Below are 17288 nucleotides of genomic sequence, written 5' to 3'. Positions count from 1 at the left end.
TCCTCCAGCCCGTTGTTTATGCAATGACGACCCCGAAGAATCCAAAATCTGAAACAAATCCAGATTATGATCTAGGGATTTTGATTTTCAGATCCAGGTCCAATAAGAATCCTAATTTGCATGAACAATTAAATCTTAGACTGAGAAACGATTTTTTATGATTATAAAAACAATCATCTTATCTTAGAAGTTGCTTCAATGGACAAAATAATCCTGCCCATAAATAGTAGATTGTAAATAATAAACCAAGAAAGAATCAAAAGCAAACAAAGAGAAAATACCTGTTGAGATTGAAATGCTGATTACAATTACAAACCTAGCAAATGTAAAAAGTAACCCAATTTAGGAGAGGGAAAGAAGCAAACCAAACGATACTCCCTCCTTCCCTCCACTCTATCCCTCAACTTTCCTCCTTCTCTCCCCCTTCGTTTAAAGATACACAATAATGACAAACGACAGGTCTCAAAGATACTTACAGATGACCATGTCATTTTTAGAATATGATCAATCTTTGAAAGCAATACAAGTCTTAGGGCTAAAAATGCAACTTAGAGTAGATCAATAGAATAGTGGCATACATAAAGTTGATAAACTTTTCGGCCAAGCTAACCCCGCGATGTATATCTTACCAAGTGTTCGGATTATATCAAGTTCGCCATGACTGACATTTCCTTACACTGAATGTTTTACCAGCCTGAAAAAGAAAATGCTCTCACTCTTTCTCCCCCCGGCCTCTTTATCTCTCTTCTTCATACCTCTTCTGCTTTCATTGTTGTGTCTATTCTCTCTTATTTCCCTTTTCCTTATCTTTACCTTGGATTATCCCACCTTCGTGTTCCTTCTTCCACCCATCTACTCTTCTTTTCTTCTTTTATAATCTGAAAATTTTAGTAAGCCTTTTACCTATTGCCCCCTCTTCCCACATTAATTACTCTATTTAATAAGATTTTCTTAAGTGATCTTTATCTTTTCCTCTACTTCACTTTTGATAAGGTCTATTAAAAGTGCTCTCTTTTTCTCTTATTCTCTTGTTATTATATTTCTCTTTCTCCTTATCTTATAATCAATTCATACTTACATATCCCTAATTATAACCTCGACCTCTCTCTCACTCACCTTTCTTTCTTTCTTTTTTTTTTATTTTTTTATTTTATAGTTTTTAAAAAAGGTTTATAAAAGAGTACTTTATTTCTTACTACTATTTTTAAGTGCTCTATTATATTATATGTCGAATTTTCCTTTATCTTTCTCGTTTTCTCTTCCTTTTCCCATACACACATAATCTCTCGTTACCTCCCTGTTGTTCAAGCTTTCTTTATTCCTCTTTTTTCTTCATCTTTTAATGAGCCTTGTCCAACTAAGCCCCCTCCCAAATCCTTTTTTTTCTCTCTCTATAATTTTTTTTTTATGATTTATGCATGTCTAAGAAAGTCATTTTCATCTCCCACCGTTCAAATATGTTCTTCCCTCCCTCCGATCTGCTCTACAGTCCTATGTCATAAATTCAATTTCATAAAGTTAAAAGCGAAGTGACCTTATCAATAAATAAATCCACAATAATCTCAATTAATGTACTCCATCATTAAAAGCTATTAATTAATTGCTAATAAGTCAAACACAAGTCAATTCCAGTAAAATAATAAGTCAAACACAAGTCAAGATCGTGACAATACTACACTTGATTCAAACACTTACGTTTACATCAAATCCAACTGAAACACAACAAATCTAAGCACACATTCATGATATTTAGTATATCTAATTTAACAGAAAAACCACGAACAAATGTAGGTGAACAAAACTGCTTTCTACTGATCATATTCCTAAGACGCCAATTCAGCTAAACTTGTAGAAATATGGTACTGAAAGAAGCCTTCAAGATAAACTCTAATCAAATTAAGCCAACAATTCCAGAAAAGCACTAATCAAATCCATTACTCAATACTGCCTCACTCTATCCTTGCACTCCACTTCCAACGTGAAACAAGCGTGTGCTAGTATACTACAAGTATGTTGGTAATTAGTAATGAAACAAGTCTTTAAATTAAACTTTAACCAATTCCAGAAAATCAACAATCCAGTTCAAATAATATCCCACTTCATAGCATTCAAAACCAATTAATCAAAATATTCTTCTCGCCGACATTCGCATCCTTATTCATTTCAACTACAATATTTTGCCGACACATAGTATCCTCAACACCTCAATATTCATATTAACTGCTGGAATGTTCTCAAATATCTAGAATAAAATCCAAATATTCTTATTAAAACTGCAGAAATATACTCAAATGTCCAAACTACAACCAAACTCCTATGAAATTGCCAAAATATTTAGTACACATCCAAATACTCCTATAAAATTGCAGGAATTTTCTTAATTATTCAAAATGGTAAAATACATCCAATATATGCATATTCAAGTATCAAATCTCAGTCATTCCAACAATATACTATGTCCAGTAACTAAACAAACAACATTAAGCACTCATTTAGCGATTGTTAGCTTGAATCTCAGGTATTCTTCCACATCTCAGTATATAGAGCAGAAAAATTAGAGGAAAAAAAAAATCAAAATAACAAATACAAATCGAATTAAATCTTTTAGGTCAAAATCAATTCAAATAGATCTCTGGAAAATCGAACATCTAAACCCTTTAAAACGGCACAAAACAAAAAAAAAAATAAAATAAAGAGAACTAAAAGAAAACACACAAGCAACCTGAACAGCTTTGTCAGCATTCATAGTATCTTCCGTAGCAGTTTCCGTTCATCACCAGATTAAGAAAAATTCCACAGCAGCATTTCATAATTAGCCAGAGGTTATTCATGTTGTCTACTTATTAAGGTCAGAAATCAAGTTCATATACAATCTTTATTGCTCGAGTAGATCTTCAAAACATCAAGTTTGTCCTAACTTAATCAACCCCAGTGTCGAACTTAAAAACAGAATTCAGACTAAATTCAAATCTAATTTCCATGGATGACAAAATTTCACATACCAATAAATACCTTTTATTCACTGATTGTGATTAAGTGATTTAAATAGTTTATTAAAGAGTGATAATTTGAAGAAATAGAAACCCGTGAGAAAACAACAATCCATACAATCCCCGAATATAGTTTAGCATTAATCTGATTCCTCACTAATTTCTAATTTTTTACTTAACAGATTATTTTATAATAACTACAAAGTTAAAAACAAAAATAAATTCCGCCGAATATAGTTTAATATTTATTTTTACTTTGAATGCCTTAGAAGTCATTCCTCAACCTTGCACCTTGTTAGTTACCCGGAGTTCCCATGCTTCTGGTTGTTAAGATCTAAATTAGCAGAAAAAGATGCAAGTGAATAAAAAAATATAATTACCAGGGCCATGTATCTCGTAACCTTTCATTGCCACACTCCCAATAATAGTATCCCTATCAGTTGAGAAGGCTTCAACTGACCTTTGTCAACAATATTAATCCTGCAACAATTAAGCACCAAATTACAGAAAATGCCTAGATCAAATATTGCTATCCGTTGCAATTAAAATAGAGAGATGATGCTGACCTTGAGGACAGAGAACATATATAGATGTCCTTGACACTGCCATGCGGAATTTCAAAGCGGCTTTGATAGCTACCATACAAAACCTCCTTAGTATGTAGTATGTACTCTGTTAAAAGAAACAAACAAAGTACGTTGTTTACAGCTAGGAAAAGGTAGAACACCAAACCATAGGAAATAGCACAGTAAGTTCCATACATTAGAATGATAATAAATATTATTCTATAAGAGGATGTCACATGCTCCTAATATCTTTGTTTGAAAATCCATTGAGATTCAAGAAGAGGACTTAATACAGAACCTTAGAAATCCAAGTAAGTGAAAACAGAATTTATAAATAAACAGTAAACCCTAGAAATCCAATTTTTCATTTATAAAAACTCAAAACTCAACTCACAAAGAAAAACCCATATAAACTACAATACAAGAAGCTTAATCGATCGAAAACAAACAACGAAAGTTCACCTAAAAGAATTGCAGAAAAAATCCCAATTAACTTAAATTCTAAAACATATATTCATAGTTGAATTCATAACAAAATCCCACTTCCTCCTCCGGCTCCTTATTTATGCGATGGTCCAAAAGAATCCAAAATCTGAAACAAATTAGATTACAATCTAGGGATTTTAATTTTCAAATCCAAATCCAATAAGAATCCTAATTTTACATAAACGATTAAACCCTAGACCGAAAACGATTTTGATGATTATAAAACAAGCATCTTCTTATCTTAAAAGCTGCTGCAATGGACGAAAAATCCAGCCCAGAAATTACACTTTACAAATTAACACACAAAAAACTCAACATCCCCAATTTCCATTTAATTCCATCATAAATTCAACAAATCACAACCTAAATCCCCAATTACACAACAATAAAACATCAATTACCAGAACCCACACAATCAGAAACAAATCCAATCAACTATAGCCCTAACAACCAACAATCAAAACCTGAAAACCGCAATAACTACAAACAAATTAAGAAAATTAACAAAAAAAAACAGAGAGAAGAAAACTAACAACGAGAGGGACCAGGTCCACCATCAGAATCAAGAGATTCAAATTCACGAGCAGCCATACGACTATCACATGCAGCATCAGCTTCTTCACGAAAACCACGACCTTTCGTCTTCTTCATGAATCCAGCAGCCGAACCGACGGCAATGGCGAATTTGAGCTTGGGATACGAAGCCCTAGGAACCTTTGATGATCAGAGTGTTATCTTCCACATAGGCCTTGACATCTTCTTTGGCCAAACCAGGCATATCAACTTTCAATTGAAGAGCTTCTTCTTCTCGAACATCCCAGCTTCTTCTGATAGCAAAAATGAAAAGTAACCACATTTAGGAGAGAGAAAGAAGCAGAACACAATACCAAATCACTGATTGCAGGGGTAAAAAAGGATTTGCTGCTACTGTTTATAAGCTACAGTAGGAGTGTTCTCACATTTCATGAACCAGCCCAAAATAAAAGGCAAGGGCAAAATGGTCAACAGACTATTCATAAGCAACAGTGTCTGCCGATACTGTTCATAAGGAACAGTAGGAAGTGTTCCCATATTTTATAAAAGGGGTTTAGATACAAATGACAAATGTAAAATGTCACTTTCGACTTATTCTTTTAACAAAATACTACGTACATACATACATACATAAATGAGAACTAACAATTATTGTATGATACATAGACTTTAGAGTCCATTGTGACCATGCACACTTTTTTACATGCCACTCTTTACAAACAGTCATGTCATTGTATTTTGCTCAAAAAAATCTCTTTAATCTAACATACTATACAAGACATTATTTGAACAAAAAAACTAACTAGTGAGATCAATTAGAAGACATCAGTAAAGAAACATAGAGAAGCTGGTTCCATGAGTCAGGAACACCAGGGAGGCACCAATGGCTACAATCTTGAGTCATCCCGGGCCGTCTCTCAGTCTCCGGTAGCCGGTATATCGACGGGTGCCCATCCTTTCTGTAATCAGTCATCTTAGTAATGTTAAGATACACAACAGGTGTTTTCATCTTAGAGATCACTGATTCAAGAGTCTTCATCATCCAAGGATATGCTGCTAAGTACTTGTCATCAGTTATTGGTTCTGTTTCTCCATCACATTTTCCTCCTGAATTCCACTGCCCTTTTCTGCACAAAATCATTAACAGAAATTAACCCATTTTACATTAAAGATTGACTAATTAAGGGGTTAAATTGTTGGAATAATTACCTAAAATGAGAAGCTGAATAACCAGCAAAAAAGACTTGTGTTTTGTTCTTGTTTACATTTTTGTCAACCCATTTTGCCCATGTTTTTAAGGCTTTTGTGTATGCTACTGTTACATTTAACTCAGGATGCACAATTTCACCCTCCTGAAAGAAATTCTTCCTACAAAAAATCAATCATACACATTGTTTAAGTACTAGAAAGCCGAAAATAAGCAAATTCATTAACTTTAATTCAGATTCTTAAGTACCCTTTTCGAGTTTTGTTGCGAGTCCACCAATGTCCAGTATTAAAAATGAGGTAATCAGCATCATGGTAACCGGAGGTTGTAGCTTGAATTACATCAAGTCTTAGCAGTTCTCGCCTCGCCTCGAAACCTTTCACACTAGGCAATTTCCATTCTTGTACTAAGAATGGTGATCTGATGAACTCTATGGTACAATTATAATCCTAAAATTCAAAACAAAAACATAGCTTAATTATCATAATTAACGTAACTAGAGCATGACGCGCATCATGCTCCCGAGTGTAAAATTTAATCGGTTTTAAATTACTACCTTAAATTTGAAAGAGTAGAATCCTTCACTTCTGAACTGTCTTTTGCCAGAAACTTCGAACACTGTCTTCTTATCAACTAAAGACATTCTTAAAGAACATACTAAAGATTCCCACATATTTCTGTTAAGTGAATCTCCAACAAACACCATTCTTTTTCCTCTTAACATTTCTAACATCTTCTTCCCATTAAACCTATGAAATTCCAAGAATTATTATATAAAAAACAAAAATAATAAAAAAATCAATTTTTTTTTAAAAAAATCAAGAATTAAAATTTGAAATGTAGATTTTAGTTAAAGAGAAAATTAAAAGCAGAGTACCTAGGGATGTCACACCCATGAGGCTGCCATCGGTAGCGTAAATAACCGAGATCGGAGCGGCCATTGTTGAAGCAATTGAAGGTATAATCAAGAAACGGGCAAGACCCAGGTGAGTAAACCGGGTCAGAATCATCCAAAACCCATTTCCCATCAAAAATATCACAAGAAATTCCCTTCTTTCTTACAAAATCATCTTCTTTTTTCCTTAAAATGCTCAAAGAAGTGATTTTCTTAGCAAAGTATGATCCAATTTCATCTGGGTTCGGAGACCCGGAACTCGGCTCGTCTTCGATTGCGGCACTTCGAGGGATGGAGGAGAGAGAAGAGATGTAATTGGAAGCAAAGCGAAGGTGCGAAGTTGCAGATGGTACTGTTGAAGAGGTAGTCTCTGTTATGGGTGTTAAAGAGAAATTAAGTAAGATGAAGATAGAGAAAACGAGAAGAAAAGCTGTGAAGATTAATTGGATTCTTCTTCTTTGAAGAATTTGGGTGATTGGGAGTTTCTTTAATGGCGCCATTTTTGCAGAGAGATTGGAGAGAGAAAGAGGAAGATGATGTATTTGTTGTTACTCTGTTTTTGTGAGTTTGATTTTCATGATCAAATAAATTGGAGGGAAATTATATGAATAAATACAGAGTAATTCAGTACTTCGTACTCCGTATAACAATATCAATAGGTCACATTTTATAAAGTGTCACATATTAGTATTTTTCATTAAATTCAATTTATACATATCTTTTCCAATGTCCCAAGGCAATTCATTGACCTCTTTGCATTGTATAGTATAAAAATTATCGGAGAGTTTAAATTAAACTATCCAATATAAAAAGTAGTTAGTTGTACATGAAATACTTATTTTTCTTATGAATAACAAAAATTAAATTAAACTGTGTTATCCCGCCAAGATTGTCCAATGTTCATATATACGATCAATATGGAATAATTGGTTTTTGACTTTGAGTCATTTATAAAAACTTCGTATTGTTGTTCAAAAATAAAAATAGGGTTTTTCTATATAGTAACCCTGTTTTTTTTCACTTTTTTACGTTGTGTCCTAACATATATCACTTTCTACACTGTAACCTCAATATATTTTTTGTTTCCATACGGTAACCTTGCTGTTAAAAAATTCCGTTAGTGGGGCCCATTCTCCATTATTAGTATTTTTTTTATCGATTTGCGCGTTGAAAAATACTCCGTCAAAGGTTTCAGGGGCTATTTTGGTCCTTTAGATACCAAATTGAGCTCAGATTTGGCAAAAAAATAACATAAATGCCTCGTTTTGCTTATTAAGAAATGTCTCGATTTACGTGTTCACATTTTAACAACGTAAGGTTGATAAATGCCTCGTAAGGTTTGTGAAAACATGAATTCGAATAATCGGATGGAAACCTCTATTATAAGGTTGATTTCTTTATATCCTTCTAGCTACTGTGTGGGCAAAACTCATGATAAAGAAGTCTTAGCTTGTGTGGTGTCATAACTTGTAAGTGGTGGGATTGATTAAAGGCGAGGAAGGATTTGAACCTTAACATTGTGATTTTGTAGACGTACTCTTGTCTTTTGATGTTGTAACTAGCACATGTTCTAACAAGGCTCTTTAAGTCGATCCTCGAGCAAATAGATAAAATCTCGTAAACAGGTTTTAAGGTATTAGAAGAACATTCTGACCAAATCGAGCTTCAAGGGTCAATCTATATACAACAAAACTTCAGCTAAAAAAGATAAAACCCCACTCATTATTTTAGTGTAAACCGGGTTAAAAAAGATAAAACCCCGCTTATTATTTTAGTAGTGTAAACCGGGCTTATACAAAAAGTTACGGACAGTTGGACACTTAGGCTTTATTCTCCACTCTGTAAATGTCGACATAACGAGTAGTACTTGTGAAAAATCTTAATTGAACTCCGTTTTCTGGTCTTCTTTCTTCACCACTCCAACTTAACCTAACAATCATTTTCTCTCTGCAAATCACCAATTCTCAATTCATCGTATTCATATATGAATTGAATTGAAGTGCGATTAATCAATTACTTTCCTAATTTGATTTTTCAATCGTTGATCGCCGGAATTTCATCGGAATTCGATCACATCACCGATTAATCTCGCCGGAAATCATGAATCGTCATCAATTATCGACGCCGGCAAAGCCGATTAATATGAACACGCTTACAAGAAAAATTGATGTCGATAATCGGCTTTCTTTGGGGTATTATTATCGAATTGCTGATACTCTTCTCAAACAGGTTAGGTTTCTTTAATTTTTTGTTTAAAATACATTGTTCAAATTCTAAATTTATTAGAGAATATTCAATTTTACCATTCGATTGAGCTAAATTTAGGTTTTTTTAGCATATAGTTCGATTTTGCTGCTGTGTTGCCCTAGAATTGCAGGTTTATATTCATATCATTCTTAAATCTAAATGTTGTAACAATCGTAAGTTTGAATTAAACTTCGATAAGAGGGGAGTTCATTTACTTTGATTGCGTGCCAAGAGGGTATGTTGCGAATTTGCGTTGATAGAATTTAGGTACTATGATTAAGGTTTAGCATTGATGTAGGGAAAGGTACCAAATTTAGGCGGGGTTTTGGTGCTTAGATGAATGATTCTATAGCTACATTTTGAATTTGGTTTCCTGTAGTTCTATGTTTTGGGGTGAGATGTTGGAATGGGAGAACTTATGCTTTGGTTGGGTGGCGAATTGCATTAATGTGTATGTGTGACTGCCTGTATCCACATTAAGTTTGTGGGTGGACTCACTGGACTATGAATGTCTACTGAACCATCACGACTACTCGGGTTATGAGAGAGGATGAATAGATGGGAATTTGTTACAAGTGCACTTACATGCTAAGGGATATTGTTATCTTCTTTCAGATTCTTGGAACATTCATCTAGGATGGAATGGAATTTTGAATGTAGCTATAGGCTCGACTTGTCATACTGAATGTCTAATGTCACTATGCATGGGTCTCGCTAGAGCTATGTCTTTCTTATGTGGGGTAGAGAACAAGGTGAACCCCTCTTCCCCAATTATCCTCCCACACATTTACACACGGATGATATTTCATAGTTTGATGTGGAAGAGTTATATTGATCGCTTGTATTGATATGTCTGAGGTTAGAGTAGAATAGAGTTAATCTAACCACTTGCGTAGGGACTTTGTTTCAAAAATTGAAAACTAGTGTGGGGACATAGCATGCATAAAATATACGAAGTATTTCAGTCTCTAAAGACATTTACATTTGAGCAAACTCATGTTTAGCTGATTGCTAATAATTGCCACGTATTAAACTCAAAGCCCATTTGTGCACATATCTGCGCGTGATATTTCGTCCCGTCTCCTTTTAAGTTGGTCTGTTTAAAATGACACATGTTCTACTAAAAATTGCACTGTGGACCTGTGGTGCATCTATGTTGAAGTATTGAGTGTATGATGTGGGTACTTAAGATACAATGAAGAGTTGTGGTAACATGGATTTGCGCATATGCTATAGTTATCCCTGTAGTGCAGTGGTGCTCGTGGAGTATGTTTTACGGCCTGACTGGAAGCTATCCCTTTTTTTTAGTGGACGCTATTTATAGCACTCCTTGTTTTCTTTTCTTGTACCAACTAATTCATGTCAATCAAAATTTTCTATCCTGGAAGAAAGAAAAAGGGTAGCTATGTTGCTAGGTTGCTTGTATAAAGACCAATGCTCTTGCAGACCTGCTTCTGCTACCAGCAGTATTGAACTTTATTTGTCTTCTTCAAGTAATGACATGATATTCTTGCTTTTTTCAGGCAGATGTGTATCGAGAAGAAAATAATATAGTGGACTTGTATGTTATGCTCGTTAGGTTTTCAAGGTAAGTATTATCATATATGCCTGTCAGTATCATGATGCTGTATTGAAAAATACATGTAAATCTATAGCTCATTCATTGTTTTCTTAGTTTGGTGTCTGAAACAATACCCTTCCATCGGGATTACCAGGCTTTACATTCTAGAGAAAGAGTACATTACAGAAAGGTAAGCTGTATCAGGATTTTTCCACTTTATCAGTCTCAACTGTTGTATGTGATTATCCTTGTTGACAAGTGTTATTTTCCTGCTGCTTTTTACTGTAGAAATTGCTGGCAGTTATTAATGAGCTGGAATCATTGAAGCCTGAGTTTCAGCGTCGAGTAAATGAACTTAACAAGGCTTATACAGAAACACAACTAAAACAATTTGATGGCAGAGAGAAGACCACATATGGTTTAGAAACATCTTTGACACGGCCCTCTGCTTATGCTCCTAGTTTTGAGAGCAAACAGGTATCTGTTTAAATGATTTCTTATTCAGTATGAGATTAAACTAAATTGTTCACACCACTTTACTCCTGGTCTTTGAAAGTTCTACATATTTGAAACTATATCTTCTCTTTTTATTTTATGCTGAATTTCTTGACGCATGTTGAATCCTTTTACTTTTGCTAAGTGGTCAGCTTTTCACCAGACTTCCATTTGTTCTATTTACTGTCCCTGTGTCATTTTACTTGAATGTATTGGTTGGCTTTCATGTTCTCTTAAATTACTGGTTTACTTGGTTTCTATTAAGATCATTGACAAGGGGTGAAGTGAGAAAATAAAAGAAGTGAATGCTTTAATAGAAACGCAAATGCAACTTCCTAAAAGCTGGTATCTCTAGTTGTGAGGCCCTCAACAGCCATTTAAGCATGAAGATTGTCATGGTTTTGTATAACTGATCTCTTAACCTTAGTTCTTGTGTTTCTTCCGGTGTTTGTTTTACTTTATTAAAAGGGCAGCATATTTTTTTTTCAATATTATTTAATGTCCTTGCCTCTCAGGGTTGGTAGAAGCTTAGAACTTATGGTTTGCTTTTAACGCAGCTACAACCAGATAGCAAAACAATTCAGTCTTCATGGAAACAGAACAATGATTTCCTAGCTGCTTCAACTTCGATGCCTTTTGAAAAAAGCTTCTCTAAGCTGTAAGAATACACCTTTTTTTTTTTTTTTTTTTTTTTTTTTTTTTAAGTCTGTCCTTTCTTTAGTTCAACTAATTGCACTCTTGTTCTTAATCTAACATATTCGCTTTAGTGTGTTGCACAACCAAGTCTACAGTTGAACAATAAGAATCCTCTGCATATAAATGGTATTCCCTCATCCCAAATAAACTTCCACATTTGTATCAGACTATCCCCGAAAAAAACGTCCACTTTCCTTTTCTATTTTGTCAAGTGTAAGGTCAAGCTCTTTATGTAAAAGTATTCAAACCTGCAGCACCTGTTGAGATTGTTAAGGAAACACTTTATTAAGTCAAATATGATACTCTATTTAAAGGTATTCAAGTAGCAAACATTCTTGTTGCATCATCAAAGAGGAAGTATAGTTTTGAACGAAGATAGCAGTATGTTATAGGCATTATCTTAATATGTGATTTTACAAGTTTTATTTACCTATATCACATTTCGTGGGAACATCCTTGGGTTTCACAATTACCACCCTGAGCTCCCTCATTGTTGATTGTTTAGTAAAAGGGAACAATTTTTGGTTTCTACGTATAACTGCAAGCAACAGTTGCTGCTGGTTTTTTCCTTTATTGCATTTTATTATTGCCTAACACTTGTTTAATATCCTGTCAGTTTTTACATATAATTTCCTTACTACTATGTCTGTTTGTATTCCCTATTCTTCTTTATGTTGACCTATATCTGTTATGACTATTAACAGGTCTCTAGCGGTGCCACTTCCAAATCAAGAAACATTGTCAAGGCACTCCTTTTTAGGTCCAACTGGACTTCGTCGTCAATGGCAAGGACCTAGTACGGAGATTAAGGTGCTCAATCTCTAGAGTGTTTTCCTTGATAAATTTGTTTCTATATATATATATTTTTTTTCTCATTTGTCTTCTTTCTGTTCAGGTGTCTTACCCTAGCCATGCTGACTTAACTCCAGCTGAAAATTTATGGTTAGAACTTTGGCAACTTTGTTATGAAAATGTCTTATACCTCAAATTTATATTTGCTTTAAAAAAAACGGAATGTGCCTTTTAGGTCAGATGAGTATTGAAACATAAGGGGTGTCATCTTTTCCTTTCCCCAAAACATTTTCTGCTTCCAACTATTTCTAACCCATGTGGCTGACAGCCTTATTCAAGATACACAAAATGAAACTCAAGTTCAGAAGGATGATAGGTTAGGACAAGATATGGAAGCAGTCCTGTCTTTAGACAATGGTAGCTGGTCACCCTGTGAAGAGGACTTGTCTGTGGGAATCATAAGGCAGCCAGTTCCTCCCCCTGTACTCGCTCAAGTTCATCCAGATTACCATCCTATCTCTCCATCAAGAGTGGCTGATCCAAGACCTGGACCAGCTAAGCCTTCAGAGAATGGGACACAGAATCCTAATTCATATCAACATCTGCATATTGTAGGTTTCAATTACTCAATTTTTTGGAGATTATTTTTAGATTCTGCTGCGATTCTTTCTGTTTCAGGACTTCATTTTATTATTTATTGCAGCCTGTGAGAATGATGGAAGATTTCTTGAGGCTGGCACAACAAAATACGACAAAAAATCTTGAAACATGTGGAGTTCTAGCTGGTTCTCTGGTATGTTTTTCTCAATTTCTTCATGTGTTCCTTTTGCTGGAGACTATATTTTTAATGTTTATCTCAAGTGCTTCAACTTTCTTCTGGATGCAGAAAAACCGAGTGTTTCACATTACTACTTTAATTGTTCCGAAGCAAGAGTCAACTTCTGATTCAGTAAGTTGTTGCTTGCTTTCCAATAGACCCTTGGTGTTTGGATTAGTTTGTTTTCATTGTTGTGTTCAGCTATATGTTTGATACTTTGATCTTCGAATTATAAAGAACCTTGTGAACAGATATAACTTATATTGTAGATGATAGGATCTGCTAAATGTGGCCTCCAATCATGTAGCATTCTCTAACATTTGTGAGTTCAGCATGATGGCCAGCAGAAAGGATACCTTAAATTGGAAGTACTTGTTAATTATAGCACATAAATGGAGGAGATGACATCTATTATACATATGCGTATTTAATATGAAATATTAAATTGTGATCAGACTTCGTTTGACATTTTGACGTGCTTCAGATTGAAAATTCAGCTTAACTTCAATACTTGTTAACATAATACCTATGTTTTCATTTTTCTGCATATTGAGGTCTTTAATATGTGCAGTTTTGGACTATCTGAGAACACTTTTAAGAAATTTATTGACCTAATGACCTTTGTTTTATCAACCGTATGTGTGCTTGCTTTCCCTGTGTCTTTCTTCTTCTTTTTTTTTTTTTTTTTTTTAATGGGGGTGCATATGGATGACTACACAGAATAATCACTTTTGATTCATGTAGCCTACCCCACTTATGGGGTTAAGGTTTTGATTGATTGATTGATTTTTGGATGCATATGCTTACATATAGGCAAGTATATGATGTATATCATTACAAGGACTTGCTCTTTTAGCTTTGTTTGAACTCCAATAAAAGACGTGGATTAATCCCTATTTATGACTCGGCTTCAGCTATAGTGCTATACAAAATAATTCATTAAAGAGAGGGTCAGATGATATGGTAGCTCTTCCTACTTTGATGTTGTATCACTTCTACTACTTATGGTGAGCTGAACAAATTTGTATTTACCTTTTACAGTGCCAGACATTAAATGAGGAAGAAATATTTGAGGTTCAGGACAAAGCATCACTATTTCCTCTTGGATGGATTCATGTGAGCTTCTAATCCTGATAGTAATGGTTTTTACTTTATGCATTTGCCTTTTTTCTTCCCGCCAATCTCATTGTATCATCTGCTTGTCTAGCTGGCTATGAGCTAAGGTGTTGATCATGAAACTCCACTGTACTTGATTTATTATAAGAAACTTTATTATTCAAGCACTATGCTTTGCATGAGTGTTGAATTTCCTGCATCTTGAATATGCAATTTCCCTAAAAATTTGCCTTTTTTTTTTTTTATTTTTTTATTTTGTTTTATTTATATATATATATATATATAATTATTAAGCTATAGTAACATCCTCTACTGATGTTCTAGTACTAATACTCTTATTTTCTTCATACTGACAGACGCACCCGACACAGACATGTTTTATGTCTTCAGTTGACCTGCATACTCATTACTCATATCAGGTAAAAGAAATGGCTTCTTGAGTTCTTTTTTTTAAAAGAAAAAAAACAATTATTATGCTACAAACGTATAGACTCTACATGCCTTGATGTATCATTCTACTGCTGTATTAGCAAGACCTATTCCTATGGCACGCAATTTAAAGTAGGGATTAGATAAGGTAAATGACTAAATTGTTTAATACTCAATATAAAAAAAAAAAAGAAAAAAGAAAAAAGAAAAAAAAAAAAAAACCACCAATTAGGGCAATGAATTGGGGTTTTTTGGGTATAAATTCGTATTTATCTACAATATGTTTATCATCTTTAATCACTTTATCAAACTGCCTAGGGGCTATATAGGTCAAGACAAAGGAAGTAGTTCTTTTCCAGGATTGTATTTGAGATGCCATGGTCACATTTGTTAGAGGTGCTTTTCTGCTTTGCTAATGTCGATACCTTGCTCGGCTAATCATTCTTTAAATTGCTTGTCAGATTATGTTGCCGGAAGCAGTTGCTATCGTTATGGCACCTACAGATTCATCCAGGTATATTCCATCTTACTTTGCATAACTGTTGCTGAATGCTAAACTGGCCCGATAATCATGGACTCAAAAAAGCTTAAGAAAACAGAGAAACTTATCATGATAAAAACAATCCTTTAGCTCATTTCGAAATGAAGATGCAAGTTATATTTTTTGTTTGGTATTATCTGTAACCTGTTGGGCCTTGCAATGCTGTAATATTGCTCTGTTCTGGGCTTATAACTCTCATGAACATTTACTCCGTCCATCTGGAATTTATTGCCCTCTGTCCCAACTATTGTTATCTTCTTCTATGCTCCCCTTCTACTCTTCAGCTCTACATTTAAGTGGGGGAGTGTTTTAAATATAATCATAATACATTTCTGATTAAGGAAAAGGAATTTATCTCTCAATAGTATACTTAATTATTTTATTCCTGATGGAGGGAATATTTTATAGTCACTCACCTGGATTCTTGGTTTAATTTGTGACATAATTAGAGGGCATGGCAGGGATGATAGACTCTGGTCATGGTATATGAAGATGAAAATAGAAAGGGTGGAGAAGGAGATTGGAGTATCGGACACCAATGTTGTCTCATGAAACAATAGAAATTAGTTATATATTTCCATATTGCCTGTTCTTGTCTTTAGACAAGTATAGATTTATTATGAATGTGTTTTTACCTTTCCTTATCCTTTCATTGTCATCTAGGGACATAAAATACACTAGAAAAAGAAACATTAAGATGGCTGCTTAACATTCTTGGGAAAGGGAACTTGAGTTTAATATTATAAAATCCTGTTTAATAGCACGAAATGCAGATGATTGATAAAATCTTTGGATAACTTAGAGTGAAGGGTTTATCCACTAGATATACTATCCTTGATGATTGGTTGACATTTTATAAAGGCTATATACGGAGTGCTTTTTATAAATAATGAAAAACTTTCATTGTTCTGGAATTGCATGGTTCCTTGTCTGTTAGAGAATTCCAAAGATCTATGTTATCATGGATTCTTTGTGGTGTCAATACACTACATTTAGGATTTGAAACCTTGGTCCAGCTTATTTCAAAAAAAAAAAAAAAAAAAACTTGGTCCAGCTTGTTGATCTTGTCTTCATCAGAGGTGCGAGGTATTTTGTTTGAAAGAACTCATAAAGAGGCTACTTTTGGAGAGCATTTAGTGCCAATTAAAAAGCATGAAATTTAAAGTGTTAATGAAGACTTTATTTAACTTTTTTTTTAAGTGAATCTATGATAGTATTATACATTTAAGCTCCATTCTATTCAACTGAATGGGGGCCTTAGTAACATTTTAGATGAGCATATCCTGCGTACTGACTTCACTTGTTTGTGTAATTGCAGTCCGCATGGTATATTTCACTTGTCTGATCCTGGTGGTGTTTCTGTGATTCGAAATTGTGATCAGCGTGGATTTCATCCTCATGAGGAACCATCAGATGGTAGCCCACTATATGAACACTGCTCACACGTTTATTTGAACCCAAAGTTGAGGTTTGATGTGATTGATCTTCGATAAATGTCCTACAGAGTTCTTTTGTATTTAGAAAATTAATTTTCAGATCAAAGCAAATAACATTATCATTTGTACAGCTATAATTGATCATATCTGTAAATGTTTTTGTTATTGGGGAAATATCTGGTGAATTTGTTCATCTGCTGCTGTGTTTTGATAAACCATACCTGACTGCACGATACCTTGATAAAATACTCAAAAGTTTGCTGTTTTGTGTTTTAATCTCTATCAAGCACATAACATTGTCATTAATTGGAAGTAATTGTTACTTCTGCTTTTGCTCCTTGTAATAATAATTTAATTTTTGTTGGTCTATTCTCTTTCTAATAATAAGTAACCCTATTTACACATTGAACAAAACATGGAAGTGGATTTTGGGATAGCTCAAGTGGTATGATTCCCTCCCGTTTCGAAGAGATTTTGGGA

The 17288-nt window shown here is 34.1% G+C and overlaps 2 protein-coding genes across 2 annotated transcripts; one reads left to right on the top strand and one right to left on the bottom strand.

Annotated features, from left to right (window-relative positions):
- Positions 1-5387: 5387 nt before the first annotated feature.
- Positions 5388-7178, bottom strand: LOC145631429 (protein trichome birefringence-like 4). Its single transcript, XM_081683498.1, has 5 exons — positions 6661-7178; positions 6340-6532; positions 6033-6232; positions 5786-5944; positions 5388-5703 (listed from the first exon to the last, which is right to left on the bottom strand). Exons 1-5 carry the CDS (start codon positions 7176-7178, stop codon positions 5388-5390), a joined length of 1386 nt encoding a protein of 461 aa, XP_081539624.1.
- A 1336-nt stretch (positions 7179-8514) lies between these two features.
- On the top strand, positions 8515-17001 carry LOC145629977 (AMSH-like ubiquitin thioesterase 3). Its single transcript, XM_081682220.1, has 14 exons — positions 8515-8907; positions 10449-10513; positions 10601-10676; positions 10775-10963; positions 11539-11639; positions 12382-12487; positions 12573-12619; positions 12798-13080; positions 13173-13262; positions 13356-13418; positions 14328-14402; positions 14759-14821; positions 15293-15345; positions 16691-17001. The coding sequence occupies exons 1-14, from the start codon at positions 8779-8781 to the stop codon at positions 16863-16865; spliced, it is 1515 nt and encodes a 504-aa protein (XP_081538346.1). The 5' UTR covers positions 8515-8778; the 3' UTR covers positions 16866-17001.
- Positions 17002-17288: the final 287 nt, after the last annotated feature.

This window comes from Chenopodium album, chromosome 5 (assembly GCF_948465745.1).
Source record: "Chenopodium album chromosome 5, dcCheAlbu1.1, whole genome shotgun sequence".
In the NCBI taxonomy this organism is placed as follows: domain Eukaryota; kingdom Viridiplantae; phylum Streptophyta; class Magnoliopsida; order Caryophyllales; family Amaranthaceae; genus Chenopodium; species Chenopodium album.
This window is presented reverse-complemented; position numbering and strand designations above follow the sequence as displayed.

Bases quoted from the DNA above. Each gene is read 5' to 3' on its own strand.
- LOC145631429 (XM_081683498.1), bottom strand. From the start codon at position 7,178: ATGGCGCCATTAAAGAAACTCCCAATCACCCAAATTCTTCAAAGAAGA. The intron at 6,233-6,339 runs GTAGTAATTTAA...TTTGAATTTTAG, and splicing joins TCTACTCTTTCAAATTTAAG to GATTATAATTGTACCATAGA. The intron at 5,945-6,032 runs GTACTTAAGAAT...GATTTTTTGTAG, and splicing joins CGCAACAAAACTCGAAAAGG to GAAGAATTTCTTTCAGGAGG.
- LOC145629977 (XM_081682220.1), top strand. From the start codon at position 8,779: ATGAATCGTCATCAATTATCGACGCCGGCAAAGCCGATTAATATGAAC. The intron at 8,908-10,448 runs GTTAGGTTTCTT...TGCTTTTTTCAG, and splicing joins CTGATACTCTTCTCAAACAG to GCAGATGTGTATCGAGAAGA. The intron at 14,822-15,292 runs GTAAAAGAAATG...ATTGCTTGTCAG, and splicing joins ATACTCATTACTCATATCAG to ATTATGTTGCCGGAAGCAGT.